The sequence below is a fragment of the Rhipicephalus sanguineus genome, chromosome 8 (assembly GCF_013339695.2).
Source record: "Rhipicephalus sanguineus isolate Rsan-2018 chromosome 8, BIME_Rsan_1.4, whole genome shotgun sequence".
NCBI classification, from domain to species: Eukaryota; Metazoa; Arthropoda; class Arachnida; order Ixodida; family Ixodidae; genus Rhipicephalus; species Rhipicephalus sanguineus.
The window spans coordinates 9,309,434-9,322,981 of record NC_051183.1 but is presented as its reverse complement, the minus strand read 5'-3'; the positions used below and the strand labels follow the sequence as shown (position 1 = coordinate 9,322,981).

The following is a 13,548-nucleotide window of genomic DNA, read 5'->3' as shown; positions in this document are numbered from 1 at the left end:
TAGCGACCAGATACCGCACCACCTGGAAACGCCGCGCAAGCGGAGTAGCTAAGCCCGCGCGCAGCCTCCGCTCTAGAGTGCATAGCCTGGCTGCGCCCGATCGTGCCGAGGGAGTCATAGGGCGTCCTCCCGAGGAGGAAGCCACGCATCTCAAAGCTAGACGTGTCTGTCGACGCCGACAGACATGTACGAGCGGCGACTGACGCGTGCTTCGCTGTGCCAAGCTTTGCGCAACTTCGTACAAACTTCCCGAATTTTTAGTAATACGAACACCGCACGGACCAAGTGAACACGCATCTCACACGCTTCGAACCACGCTTGGGAGGGACGCAGCTTTTTATATTTTGCTTAGTAATACGAACACCGCAAATATCAAGTGGACGCGTATCTTGAGTCAGTTTTTTGGTTTGCGCTTTTTCTGCACCGTTTTGTGATCACGCCGGATTTTTCACCTAATGACGCTTATAATTAAGGCTCTCTCCGTAATAAGTGATTGTCTGCAAGAAGACCCGGTTCTGTCAGTGTTTACAAACCACATACACACACGTGCAAGCGTCTGCCTATGTCTTCTTTTTTGTTGTTTAATTCTGCTGTTTCAGTTAACTTACATGCGTATAGTAAGCGCGGTTATCTGTGTACAGCTGCTCCTAGTCACTTCACATAGTGAGTTGTGAGCGCTAATCCAAAGAAGAGACTTTAGATAAAGCCTATATATTCATAAAATGCATCGGTATTTAATCTGATGAGAAGCTCAGTCGCACTGTATAGTAAGAAAAACTGAGTTTGCTTCTTGTTTTTTTTTCTTCAATTGCGCATTAATATCAGCTGTGTGGCTTGCTGAGCTATAGTTCGTGGTCAGTTATTTTGCGATAAATAGCGCAAATCAAACTAGACACGATGAACGAAATGAAGACATACACGGCGCTGACGTTTGCTTTCCTTTCAGCATCAGCGTTTACTTTGCCAGCGTTGTGCCATTTGTATGACATCTATCTCTTCGGCAATCGCGCCGAACAAAACCGGAAGTCACTTGCTAAGGCACACTGGGCAGGATCTCCGCGTATCGTACCGCTACCCGCAGGAAGTGGACCTGTTCATCGGTCCGGCAGGCCTGATCGCCGAGCGACTGGAGGCGGCCAACTTCTACCCCTACGTCTTCGGCTACTCCACCATACTGGCACCGCACCCACGAAAAATTGTCGACCCCTTCAGCTTTATCAACGCCTTCCAGTCCCAGGTGGTTAACTACTTCTTTCTGCTTTTGAGCTGCAGCAACTGCACTTTTAAGCATAGGCGTGCGCAGGTTTCCCCATCGGGGGGGGGGGGGGGGGGGGGGGGAGGCCGAAGGTTCATCGCAGCGCTCTCCCACCCTACTAAGTCAATGTATGAGGTAGATTTTGCGCCGCCCCCCTTCTTAGGTGACTAGAAGGGTCAATGTACGGGGCAGATTTTGTGCCCCCCTCTTAGGTGATAAGGCGATACGAACACGGTCCGATTACGCTATCGCGTTCTACTCTTGAAAGCGAAGCTCAGGCGCCCTCCAAGTTTTATTTTTATTAGTAGTCTACATGGAGAATATCGAACGATTTACAGCAAATGCCGTACTTTTGTGTAACTAGCATAAACTATAGGGAATGACTCGCAGGAACCCTTACGCATTCGCTTAAGACGACTCGAAGGCGAAATCCATCCTGTGTGGCTATTTTATACCGGACACTTTATATCGGTGTTCAGTGTTCACTAACTAACATGCACTAATTTACTCAATACTCACCTAGTTTGCTTTCATTGTCCTGAAAGAACTAAATATCACTTATTAACTGCCGCTAGTTGAACTTTCACTAGTGAACTCGCGCTATATTAACTCACTACTCACTTGATTTGTTTTGATTCTCGTAATATATATGCCCAGTCATGTTTTCACTTGCTTTAGTATGGCTTTTGCTCCCTTAGACGTCACGCGATATTCATTTCCTTCACTTCTGTCACACCGGCTTTTCGTTCGAGGCGACGTTCGCATAAACGCTTTCGCCTTAATTCGCAGGGCTAGAAATATTCACTTACTCTAAAGCAGCAGTTAGTACACGGCTCAGTTTCGAGCACTTGTTTCTGAAAGCTGGCGTGAATATATTTTCTTGTCTTTCTGAGGTCTGGCTGGCCATTTTCCTGAGCTGGTTCCTGGTGGCCTTCGTGTCAACCATCGGAGAGTCGCTGTTTTCCACGCTGGCTCCGGGTCGCGGCGTAGGTGTGCGTCTCGGTAGCTACTGGAACCATCTATGGGAATACCTGCAGTTCATGCTTCCGCAAGGTACTGCGCACATCACATCATCAGTGTAGTTTTCATTTTTCCCCGGTGGGGTGGGGGGAAGGCAATGTGCTCTTGCATTCTCTCTCTCTCTCTCTCATATATATATATATATATATATATATATATATATATATATATATATATATATATATATATATATATATATATAACATTAGAATAGAAGTTCTAACGTAAGTCTTGCATGCTGGCACCGCGATCTCAATATGCAGCGCTCCAGTGGGAGACTCCAGATTTATTTTTATCCCATGGTAGCTATTCGTTTCGCGCACGAAGCATAACGCACATGGGCAGCGCATCATCCGGAGGCCCAACCGCTCTCTTGCCCACAGACTTTCAAACCAGTATCACTTCATTATCGTCTTTTGCGATGCTGCTATTTGGCTTCTTGGGTGTTTTTATTTGCCATGCTTTGCTTACGTTAAAACATCCACCAGGCAGCGGAGAGTGGGGTAGTGCTGGCATAGGAAACTTTAATTGTATGACTGATTTGAATTTTAAGATGGCAAAAAAAAAAAAGAAGTTGAGGCCGCTTCGCACTAGTGGTGGTGCCAAGCCTGAAGGAAGTGGGACCTCGTTTCTCTCCATATTGTTCTGTCTATCTCCCCTCTTTCCATCTTTCTTTCTGTTTCTTCCCTTTCTCTCTGTCGCTCTATTTCTCGCTTCCCGTTTCTCTCTTTCTGTCTTGCTCTCTGTTTTTCTAGTTGTGCCTATTTATTTCTTTGCCTTTTATCTTTTCCCGTCTTTCTTCCATTTCTTTCTCTCTTCACTATCTATGCTTCACCCGTTCCCCTCCTCCTTTCACTCCTCACGTCCACTTCCCTTTCCAACCCCCTTACTATACTATGCTATACAAGGCCATGCCATGCTCTGCTAGCGTGCCTCGATAGCCGAGTGTTTAGGACGCTCGCCTTCGGATCGTGGGAACGCGGGTTCGAATCCCGCCTCGCCAAGAAATTTTTTTCGCCAAGAATTTCTCTCTCTCTCCGCACTCGTTCTCTCGCCCATCAGAATTATCGCATCCCTCGCCGGACAAATCGGAACATGTGTTCTGGGAGCGAATTCGAAGAGGCCGCGTGCCGGTTCATGATGATGATAATTTTTGTTCGCGACTAACGGGGCTTCTCCGAGCTTAAACAGGTACGCTGCTAAAAGAAGCGGGAACGAACAGGACCCTTCAAACTGAAACTGCCAAGGGGTGCCCAAGAAAGCAAGTCTCGTAGCAACTCTTTCGGGCGCCATTCACGATTGCAGGCTGCAACAAGCGCACCTCGAGCGAGTTCGGGCGTGTGCTGCTCTGCTTCTGGTTCCTGGCCATGCTCGTGCTCATGTCCAGCCTCGGAGGCGAGCTCAAGGGAAGCCTGCTCGTCAAGGACACCGAGGACCACGTGGACTCGGTGGACGACCTGCTGCGTTTTCCCGCCATACGCATCGCTGCAGAGAAAGGCAGCATCCACGAGAGATTCTTCAACGTGAGCTATATATGCCTAATAATAATAATAATAATAATAATAATAATAATAATAATAATAATAATAATAATAATAATAATAATAATAATAATAATAATAATAATAATAATAATAATAACAATAATAATAAATGCTCGAATTTTACGCCCCAAAACCACGATATGAATATGAGAGACGCCATAGTGGAGGACTCCGTAAAGTTCGACCAGCTGGGGTTATTTAACGTGCGCCAAACCTAAGCACACGGGCCTCTAGCAGTTTGCCTCCATCAAAATGCTGAGCTATATGCCTGGCTGCTCGCAATGTATGTCCTCAAAAAAAAAAAAAAAAACGAAATGCGCAATGCGTTCGTAAACCTGTTTACGTAATAGCGCGTGTTGCAGTAACTTCTGCAGACAAAGCTACCTATTAAAGCGACTAGGAAAATGGTCGAAGCAACATTGAAGAATGGGAGGACGGCAGCTAGTACCGAGAGGAAAGGCAGGGAGGTTAACAATACGAGAGACCCTACACTAAGGGTAAGGGAAAGGGCAACAGAAAGAGAGAGAGAGAGAGAGAGCACACGCACGTACGAAGGGGTACAATCTGTCGCTAAGGCACATCAGAATGACAGAAAGCCGAGCTAGTTGGTAGGGATTAATCATCAAAAAGATACGCGGAATGAAGAAAGGCGTCTAATGGTTGAGGCCTGGCATATACGATAAGAGTGGTAGCGCGTGCGTAAGCCAGCCGTCGGTTAGCTTGGATAAAGAAGAAATCAAATGCCTGAACAGTTATCTCTCACGTAGGCCCCCACGTGTGCCGGATAAAGACACGGAAAGATACAGTCAGAGAAAAAAAAACAAATAAGAAAAAGAGAGCAAGGCAGAAAGAGAAAGAGAGAGAGAGAGAAAGAAACGGATAGACAGCGACAGGTACAAGAAACAGAGAGAAGAAAAAGAGAAAAAAATAGAGAGAGAAACAAACCCAGCTGCGCTCTTCCTTCAGGCTTGGCACCACTAGGGCGAAACTGCCATTATTTCTTTTGTTGTCCTGAATTCTCTCTCGTTCGTACGCCCACCGTCCTTCTCGGACATGCACAACTTCAGCGCACTGGCATCCGATACGGAAATCGCAGCCTTTCTGACTTCAGTACGAAAAGAGGGCGGCCAGCGAGACGACTGCTGAAGAACTGAAAACGCGTGATCAAGAACAAACAGGCGTAGTGGATATTCTAGTTGACATCAGACGAAAGAACCGGCCACTCAACGCGGAGGATAGACAGCCCGTGGTATGAGTAATGGAATGATTACCGAAGGATGGGAGACGGCAGCGAGTTGGATGGAGCTGACGAAATTAAGAAGATATGGCAAATTGGGGATCATTGGCAGATAGGCTTTAGTCCTGCGGTGAACATAAAGTAGGCCGAGAGTGATGAATGACGGTGATGTTTATCATTAGTATTATTATTATCTTATATGCAGACATATCTTATATGCAGACATTCATAAGCACACGTACAAATGACATAGAAGGAATAGGGAGGGAGCAAGCTGCCATTGATGGGAGCACAACGCTTGCTTGCTCTCTAAAAGAGAGAGCGAGAGAGATTAAAAAAGAAAATGAGGGAAAGGTAGGAAGAAATATAACACCCGGTTTGCTACCCTATTAAAGCGGGAAATTGAAATCAGAGCGGAAAGGAAAAAAACAGGAGATGAAGATAGGAAGAAACAAGGAAGAAAGAAAGAAGTGACAGCAAACGCAGGCAAGATTAAAATAGGAACAATAAAAAACACGCCAAAAATGCTTTAGAATCGGAAGGCCAAGATTGTAAAAAATCTCAGATGTTCCTGCCTGGGTCGGAGACTTCCTTCTAAGGCAAATTACATATTTGAGCCGGAGTCGTGCAGGTAGTTTTTGGGTCGTCATAAAAATATTTTCCGAGCTATAATTTGGGGATAAAGAACCTGTAGTGGTGAAAAGTGGGCCGGGCATACGAAGTATTATCATAGAAAGCTAAGGTGAAGACGAGATATACAACCAACCATTATTTAATTGTGAAAAAAAGTGTACAGTTTGTGTAAAGCCCATATACCATATTAATTCGCACGACACCAGCAGTGATTAACCGCTTGATAAATGTTGACTAATGTCGGGTATTCGCCCTATAACAATAAAGACAATAGAATAAAGGAATACATGTACCTGACGAAGTAGCTTAGTGACTGAAATGTTGTGTTGCTAAGCTCAAGGTCGCGGGTTCGATTCCTGGCGACAGCATTTAGATGACGGCGAAACGCTAAGTGCAATAACATGTAGGTGCACGTTAAAGAACTCCAGGTGGTCGAAATTAATCTGGAGTCCACGACTACGGCGGGTATCATCATTACAGTATCGTGTTTTTTTTTTTTTTTTTTCCAGAGGCCGGCTCACCCGACGTTTCGCAGTCTGTACCCGCGCCTGCAACCAGTCCGGGGTTCGCTGACGTCGATGGAAGTGGCGGCCGCCATCTTGGACCAAGTGGAGGCCCGCACTCACGTGTTCGTCTTGCCGCTGACGTACCTGAAGGGTCTGCTCAACGCGCGCTTCACTGCCAGCGGGGGCCGCTGTCGCTTCCACGTGGTTCGCAATCCGCTCTCCCTCACCACGGTCGGCATGTTTCACCGCAAGGACCTCGCTCCCGACCTGAGAGAAGCTATCGAGAAAAGGTGCGCCGTGTTTGTTTTTTAACAGCGAAGCCGTTGAAGCTGACAGTAAGACGTCCGTTAACAAAAAAAAAAAACCTTGCTGCTCCGTTGCCATAGCAACCACCACAGCTGCGCGCCACCTGTGCTAAATATAGCCAAGCCGCCGCCGAGTCGTCGCCATAGCAACCGCCACAGTTTCTTACACCGTAGCTCAGGGACAGCGATTTCAACACATTCAGAGTGGCAAACTTTGCGCGTATTCCGGATCCGCCCGTCGTCATCTCTTGGCTGCCGCTTATTCGGCCAAGCACGCTGGATCCAATCGCCGCCGGCGTCGTGATTCCCGTGCTGCAGCACCACGAGCTGAGAATCAACGAGCTTTGCTGTGCCAAGCTTTGCGCAACTTAGTGCAAACTTGCCGCATTTTTTTTTACAACAGTGCAGTGGGTGCGCACGTCTGTGCGTTCAGAGGTAGGCGCCATCTGAATTTGACCATCATAATATAATAATAGTTCTTGGGATTTCCCGTCTTAAAACAGCGATATGATTATGAGAGACGCCGTATAGTGGAGAGCTCCGGGAATTTCGACCACCTTGGGTAATTTAACGTGCACATAAATCTAAGCACACGTGCCTCTAGCATTTTGCCTCCATCAAAATGCGGCCACTGAGGCCTGGATTTGATCCTGCGCCCTTCGTGTATGTAGTCCAGCACCACAACCACTAGATCACCGCGGTGGAAAGCAACAAAAAATGCCTGGTACAGAGAATAAATAGCTGTTGCGAGTTACTATTCACAGAGCCATGAATAAAACTATCAATGCCATCAAATCTGAACGAAAAAAAAAAAGAACAGTTCTGCATATCTGAGGCCAGGTACAAAATCTACGCGACATTTTCTGTACATGCCACAATGTATTTTCACTGCATACCCATCCGCCGTGGCAGCATAGCAAGGGAGCCGCGCTGCTAAGCTCGAGGGCGCGGGTTCGATTCCTGGCCACGGCGGCCGCATTTTGAAAGGGGCGAAATGCGAAGGAACACTCATGCACTTGGATTTAGGTGCCCATTAAATGTAGTCCACATTAAGCCGGAGTCCCTCAATATGGCGTGCCTGAATCATATCGTCGTTTTGGCACTTCAAACCTCAGCAACAAATGAAAATTAGTACTGTTAAGATAAGCACCACGTACATCGCTCAAGACAGATAATTGCACGGAGCACATTCATAGATAACATATTCATGACAAGACCGGATATGTCAGCCTATAGTTTATCGCCTAGCTGGAGTACATTAAGATTAAACTTATGGATATTAGATACAGGACCACTCACTCCTGATAAAAACACGTGGTCCATGTCCAACAGTGGATCTTCATAAAAAAGAAAAAAAACTTTTGTTCTTTATATATTCGCAAAAAAATCTCCGAGGTAAATAATTTTGTTTTCCTTTGAACATTCAGTGAGTTGACATCAATCAAGCCTTGTTATTTTGTACACAACCTCTGTTATGAAATGACAGTTGTTCGTTGCGCCTCCGACGAAACTGCTCTTTTTTATTTATTATCAGGGCATTCAAAATGTGCGTGCCTACTTGTATATTTCTTGCTTGCATAATTCTTGTTCCCTTTCCGAGTGACTGTATTGTATTGATACACCTGCGTCACACAGAGCGCCATAATTGGTGGCACCGCTTTTTTCCTTTTTTTTTTGTGAGAGACAATCGGAAGCCACCAAGAGGCGCCACGATCCGCTTCGATTAGATCACGTCAATTAAAAGAAATAATTAAAAAAGCTACCGCTAGCAGTGGTAAACATTAAAAAAGGTAAGAATCTTCTGAGGCTTAGCATGTCAACGCATAATGAAGCCACTACTTGGCTTTCTCATTGTATGAGAAAACAAGTTATAACAAATTAACTAAACCAATTTCGACGCAGTCATTGTAGAACGTATTGAATCACATCTATACTAATAATAATAATTGCCAGGATCTTACGTGACAAAACCACGATAGGATTATGAGGCACGACGTATGGGGGCTCATCGAAATGTGACCACATCGAAATATGGCCGCCGCGGCCGGCGACCGGCGGGTCAGCAGTCAAGCACCATGACGACGTGTTCACCGCGGCGGCTTATAGGCAGTCGATAATAGGGAGTTTTAGCTTGTAACGTATACTTCTTTACGTTACCGTGTTACCGGATACCGGATGGAATCTGCGCATGCGCGAACCTTTACGGAACGTAAAGGTTTACGGAACGTAAACTATTCGCCGGATAGGCTTTACGTTTACGGCCCTATCTCGCAAATCCACCTTCGTTCGTGGCTACTCGCGATATCCGCTTTGCGGAGACTCCAGCCGCCGAGTCAAAATAAGCAAAGTGCGCTCGATCACCTTATTTCAGCCGGATTACCGAGCCTAGAGCGACCTAGAATACCGAATCCGCAAACGTAAGAAGCCTAAAGACGCTGACAGGCTGGATAGGTGGCGCCATCTAGCGGGGCCAAGGTGTACCAGGCGAGCACAAAATTGTTATTGTAGAAACATCGGGCATTCTACTCCCAATGTAAATGCCTTGCAGCGGCATTATTACGAATGAGTTGCCTTTTTAATCATTTTTTCCCCTCAAGAACACTAAGCAAAAACAAACGTGTGCATGATTGTGGTTGCGCGAAACGTCACAAGATGTCGACACCATCGCCCGGTAACCTGGTATTGCTACACACCTTCGCTTATACCGGGATACTGCACACGCTAAAAACCTCTCTTATTATTTTGCCGCAGCGTAATTCAATATTATCTAAATTAAATGTAGTTTAAATGCTGTTATCATCACCACTTAGGAGTTTGCGCAAACGTAAAGGTTTACGTACGTACGTAAAGGTTTACGTTTGGGCAGCTAAAAAACGGTACTAAAACTCGAGTTCCGGTAAAACGGTAAACGTAATCCGGTAACGGTAACGTAAAGAAGTATACGTTACAAGCTAAAACTCCCTATTAATGCGTGTCGCAACGGGATAACGAATGCGCGTCGTCTTTTTTTTATTGCGATAGCAATTATATGGACAGTGTCGACGGATTTTTGCCGTCGCCGTCATGTACCGTATTAAGACCAAATTGATAAGGTCCCCCCGCGCATCGTAGGTTCTACCACGGGTAAAAACGCGCTAGCGGGGGCGACGAACGCGGCCGAAGCAGCGATTAATCGAGCCGGCCGATTTCGGTCGCTCGGAGGGTGCATGTGATAACATCACCCCGCTCGGGAGGCCTGCCGTCGAAGCAGACAGGAAACGCCCCGCCCGTCTTTAACGAGCATGAAAAGACGCGAGAGCGAGAGGGGGGGGGTGTCGCGCGAGCAGCAACTTTGAACTTTGAATCTAAGGGCGCGGTCGCGATCACTGGCGCGCGCGCTATCTCGACAGCCATCACAGCGGGCGGCTCGCATACCCCTCTACGTGCTGCGCTCTCAACGTGAAGTGACTATGCGGACAGAGCATCTCTGCCTGGAGCGGCCGTATTCTCTTACACCAGAGTTTTGTAGCTATGCGAGATCGGATACAAAACAGTTAGCTGCCAGCCTCACTTCGTATAACACTACAATTTGTTACCACCTGTATTTGCTATTTGTATCGAATAGGGGCTACGGAAGAGCCAGATACATTGAGGTTTGGATGAATTGAACCTCCTGCATAATAAATTTGTCTTCACTTAACTTCATTTTGCAGTGTACTGTTGCATACGATTACTTTGCTGGAGGCACTACCATGTTCGACGAGTCCTTCGACGTGCCGCTTCCCGCGAGCCACGTCTAAAGTATAATTTTTCTTTTCTCAGCACGGACATAACCGAGAATGAATTTGCACTGTATTTCTAGCCTGAGATTTGATTATGTTTATGCAAAAAGACGGCATGAATGGCTTCAGAATAAATAGATATTTAACTACAAACCAATTAGGAATGATTACTATAACATGCATAGGTTAACGTATTACGACATTATTTTTGTTGGAATAGAATATCGATTGCCTTGAAAAAACGTTGCATCGATTTGGCGTGTTTACAGACAGTTCTTCATAGGTGGCGTCTGAAAGGGTTAACACGAAAGTGTTCTATGCCGGGATCCACCACGGCTCCACTGACGCATTTCCGTCACGGATATGACGTTGTAAATTATAAAGACTACCATAAGGCAAAGAAAACTATAAGAAAAAGTTCCGTCACCGGGAGTCGAACTTACGACCTCTCGATCGCCAGCGCGCAGCGCGAAACGACTCCCCCACAGACGGCATGTTCTCTGTTATGCTAACGGCAAGCTATTTATGCACACCATTTGCCGGTGGCGGTACTCAGAGATCGGCGGTACAGCGTGTTTTCGTTATTGCTAGCGAGATGGCACGAAGGGCTCGAAGAGCGTGAAGAGCTCGCTTTAAAAGTCGTCCCCCACGCGGAATAGCGCGCGCCTCGACAAAGCGTGGTCGCTCGTGCGGGCGCTGATCTCGTGACCTCGGTGGTTTGCACGTCTTGCGCTCTGCCTGCAAGTTTCCGATGAGAGCACGAAGGTCACCTCGCTCACTGCAGCGACCGCTTTTGCGAAAGAAGCGCGCTGCTCCCACAGAAATAAGTTACAACTGTGACAGTTCGCGCTCATCCTGTGTATGTTTGTTCCGCGCGTTCTTTCTGCTTGAGCAGCGCATTGCAAGTTTTGAGCGGCTTGCCGTTCTTCGCGTAACATTACAATTTGATGCTGTAGCATTCATTCCTTGGCGCTTGGGGCGAAAGAATGCACAACAAACGCTCAACTACGTCTGTGAAGACTTTCGTGTTACACCGATTCCTGTGACAGAGGGATCAGCCATGTTTTTTTTTTGTATATCGCAGAGCTCGCTACATGATCGACAGCCACCTGTTCGAGCGCATGATCGACACCCGGGTGATGAACTACACTCGCTGCCTGCAAGAGGACGAGGACCGTGTCGACGCTCTCAGCATCGGCGATGTGCACGGAATATTCTACCTCTACCTGGCCGGCGTGTGTGCCGCACTCGTTGGCTTCGGCCTCGAACTGGTGGCGTACGTCACGCCCCCTCGCGGGAGAAAAGAGCGAAAGGGCACGAAACTGTTGGTCGTTAGAGCTCGCCGAGTTAAGTAGGTTAACGAAATATTCGTGGCGCAAGCGAACACAAGGAAGAAAAACGAGAGAAGACAGGATAGGGCGCCAGACTTCCAACTAGTTTATTTTCCGCACATCACCCAAATATATATATTTTAAGATACGCGCACAAACAGAGGGCGCAGCACATGCAAACCATCACACAGCACAATAAAAAAGCTATCGCACAGCGCTGTCTCAAAGGCATTCACTCTTGTACAAGGAGGTCGAAGCGACACTGACGCATCCATTCCCCTTCTGTATGTGATAAGCCTGAAGCACTTCACGTGCTAACGTTTCCCTGCTTCTTCCTATCACACGCGTTTCTCCGAACAGTGGTGCGCAGCAGCACGAAACACAATGAAACGGTAGGTGTGAACCCGCACCATTCTTAATCGATAATATATGCTCCCTATGGCGATCATTAACGCAGCGGCTGGTTTGGCCTATGTACCCACAGTCTGGCTAGACTTGCCCGTTTTCTCTCCTTTTTTTTTCTTCCTTGTTTTCAATTGCACCACAAATACGTCGTTAAGCTAGGCACCAACTCGCCCAACGTTACACTCTGCAAGAGTTAAGCAGAGATTCCAACGGGGAAGCGTAGTGGACAAGAAATCTCAATGACCTTTCGATAAGGAAACTGCACTGTAGTGGACAGGACCTCATTAAAATCTTTTAACCTCGTACTGCCTAATTTTTTGCACAAGAAGGAACAGCGTGAGTTGCGCTGGAGGCTTTCACGCGAGCTTAGAACACGCCAAGTTACTTCGACATTATTTGCTACCGATGGTGAAATTTGTGTGCTCGCTACGAAAACGAAACGGGCGTCTGCACTCCGAAGGTTTGTGTGGCTGTGCGGCATTATCTCAATGAAAGCAATCGATTTACTTGCCACACATTATTGTTATATTCATGTGTATACACATGTCTAAATAAAAATTAGGGTACTCATTTATTTATTTATTTCATTATCTATTACTAATAAGTGAAAAAAAAAAGCATTGTTAATACACCTTTCATCGAACACCAAAGCTTCTTATATAATTTTGTTAAGTTTCTATCCTATAAACTACCCTATTCTTGTGTTTTATAACAATTGATAAAACCAGTCTATTCTTGGCCAATCCCCCACAGTGGGTGTGAGCCACTGTGAATAGGTAAACAACAACAACAAGACGACGACGCGTTCACATCCGCACACTTTTGCATTGTATTAACTACTGGCTAACCAGTTAGACTTTTGCAGGAACCTCTATAAAACAGTCGGTATTGTCGACATGACGACTGCGGTTTGTGCAACCGAATGAAACATAGTCGCAAGATTTCCTAGAAGCGTTAACCTCTTTCGAGGCAGAGGACATTGTTTCATGCGTCAGAGATTGCGAGAGGTTGACATGTTTTCGTAGGGCGGCCAAGGATGACGTCAATATCGGGATTTTTATCTCGTCTCGGTAGCATTTACGAGCTCAGATTCGGTATGTCGGTAAACCCTAATAGAAAAAGAGGTCAATTGTCTTGCTTGGTGCTCCGCCTTTTCTTTCTTCCGCGGATATGGAGAGCGTGGAGTTGTCCTACATATACGATAATGTCTGCGAGTAATATTCAGTGACAATCCCACGGGAAGAATATAAAAGAAGGTAGATAAGTACTCACGAATACAGGCGAAAAAAATTGGCCGCGTATCTGCGTGCTTCGCTGCAAATGTCGTCTAAAGACGATAGAAGATGCGCTGCGTGAGATATGAACGCCATCTGGCAATACGTCGGGAAACGTGAATGCTGTGTTGCGGGCTGGTAGTCCCGGCGCAGCAGCAGGCAAGACCGGCGGTGACCAACGCGACCGGCGGGGACGCCAGCCAGCCCGAACACGCGGTTTGGCGCGAAGCGCCGAAGCAGAAGAAACGTCTGCACTCAACGAGTGCTCTCCACACAC

General features: G+C 46.6%; 1 protein-coding gene and 1 long non-coding RNA gene across 3 annotated transcripts in view; one reads left to right on the top strand and one right to left on the bottom strand.

Moving 5' to 3' along the window:
• Positions 1-2,337, top strand: part of LOC119401301 (tyrosine 3-monooxygenase) — a 44,920-nt gene extending 42,583 nt beyond the window's left edge. The window contains 2 exon segments of the mRNA XM_037667996.2: positions 1,082-1,237; positions 2,149-2,337. Coding sequence (XP_037523924.2) covers positions 1,082-1,237; positions 2,149-2,337 — 345 coding nt within the window.
• A 1,191-nt stretch (positions 2,338-3,528) lies between these two features.
• LOC125759599 (uncharacterized) overlaps positions 3,529-13,548 on the bottom strand; it is a 77,014-nt gene continuing 66,994 nt past the window's right edge. Inside the window, exon 3 of one of the 2 annotated variants that reach the window (XR_007417227.1) lies at positions 3,529-3,760. This is a non-coding gene — a long non-coding RNA (uncharacterized LOC125759599). Of the gene's footprint in view, positions 3,761-6,372; positions 6,473-13,548 lie in introns of those variants that run through there. The other variant, XR_007417228.1, reaches the window with a different exon arrangement.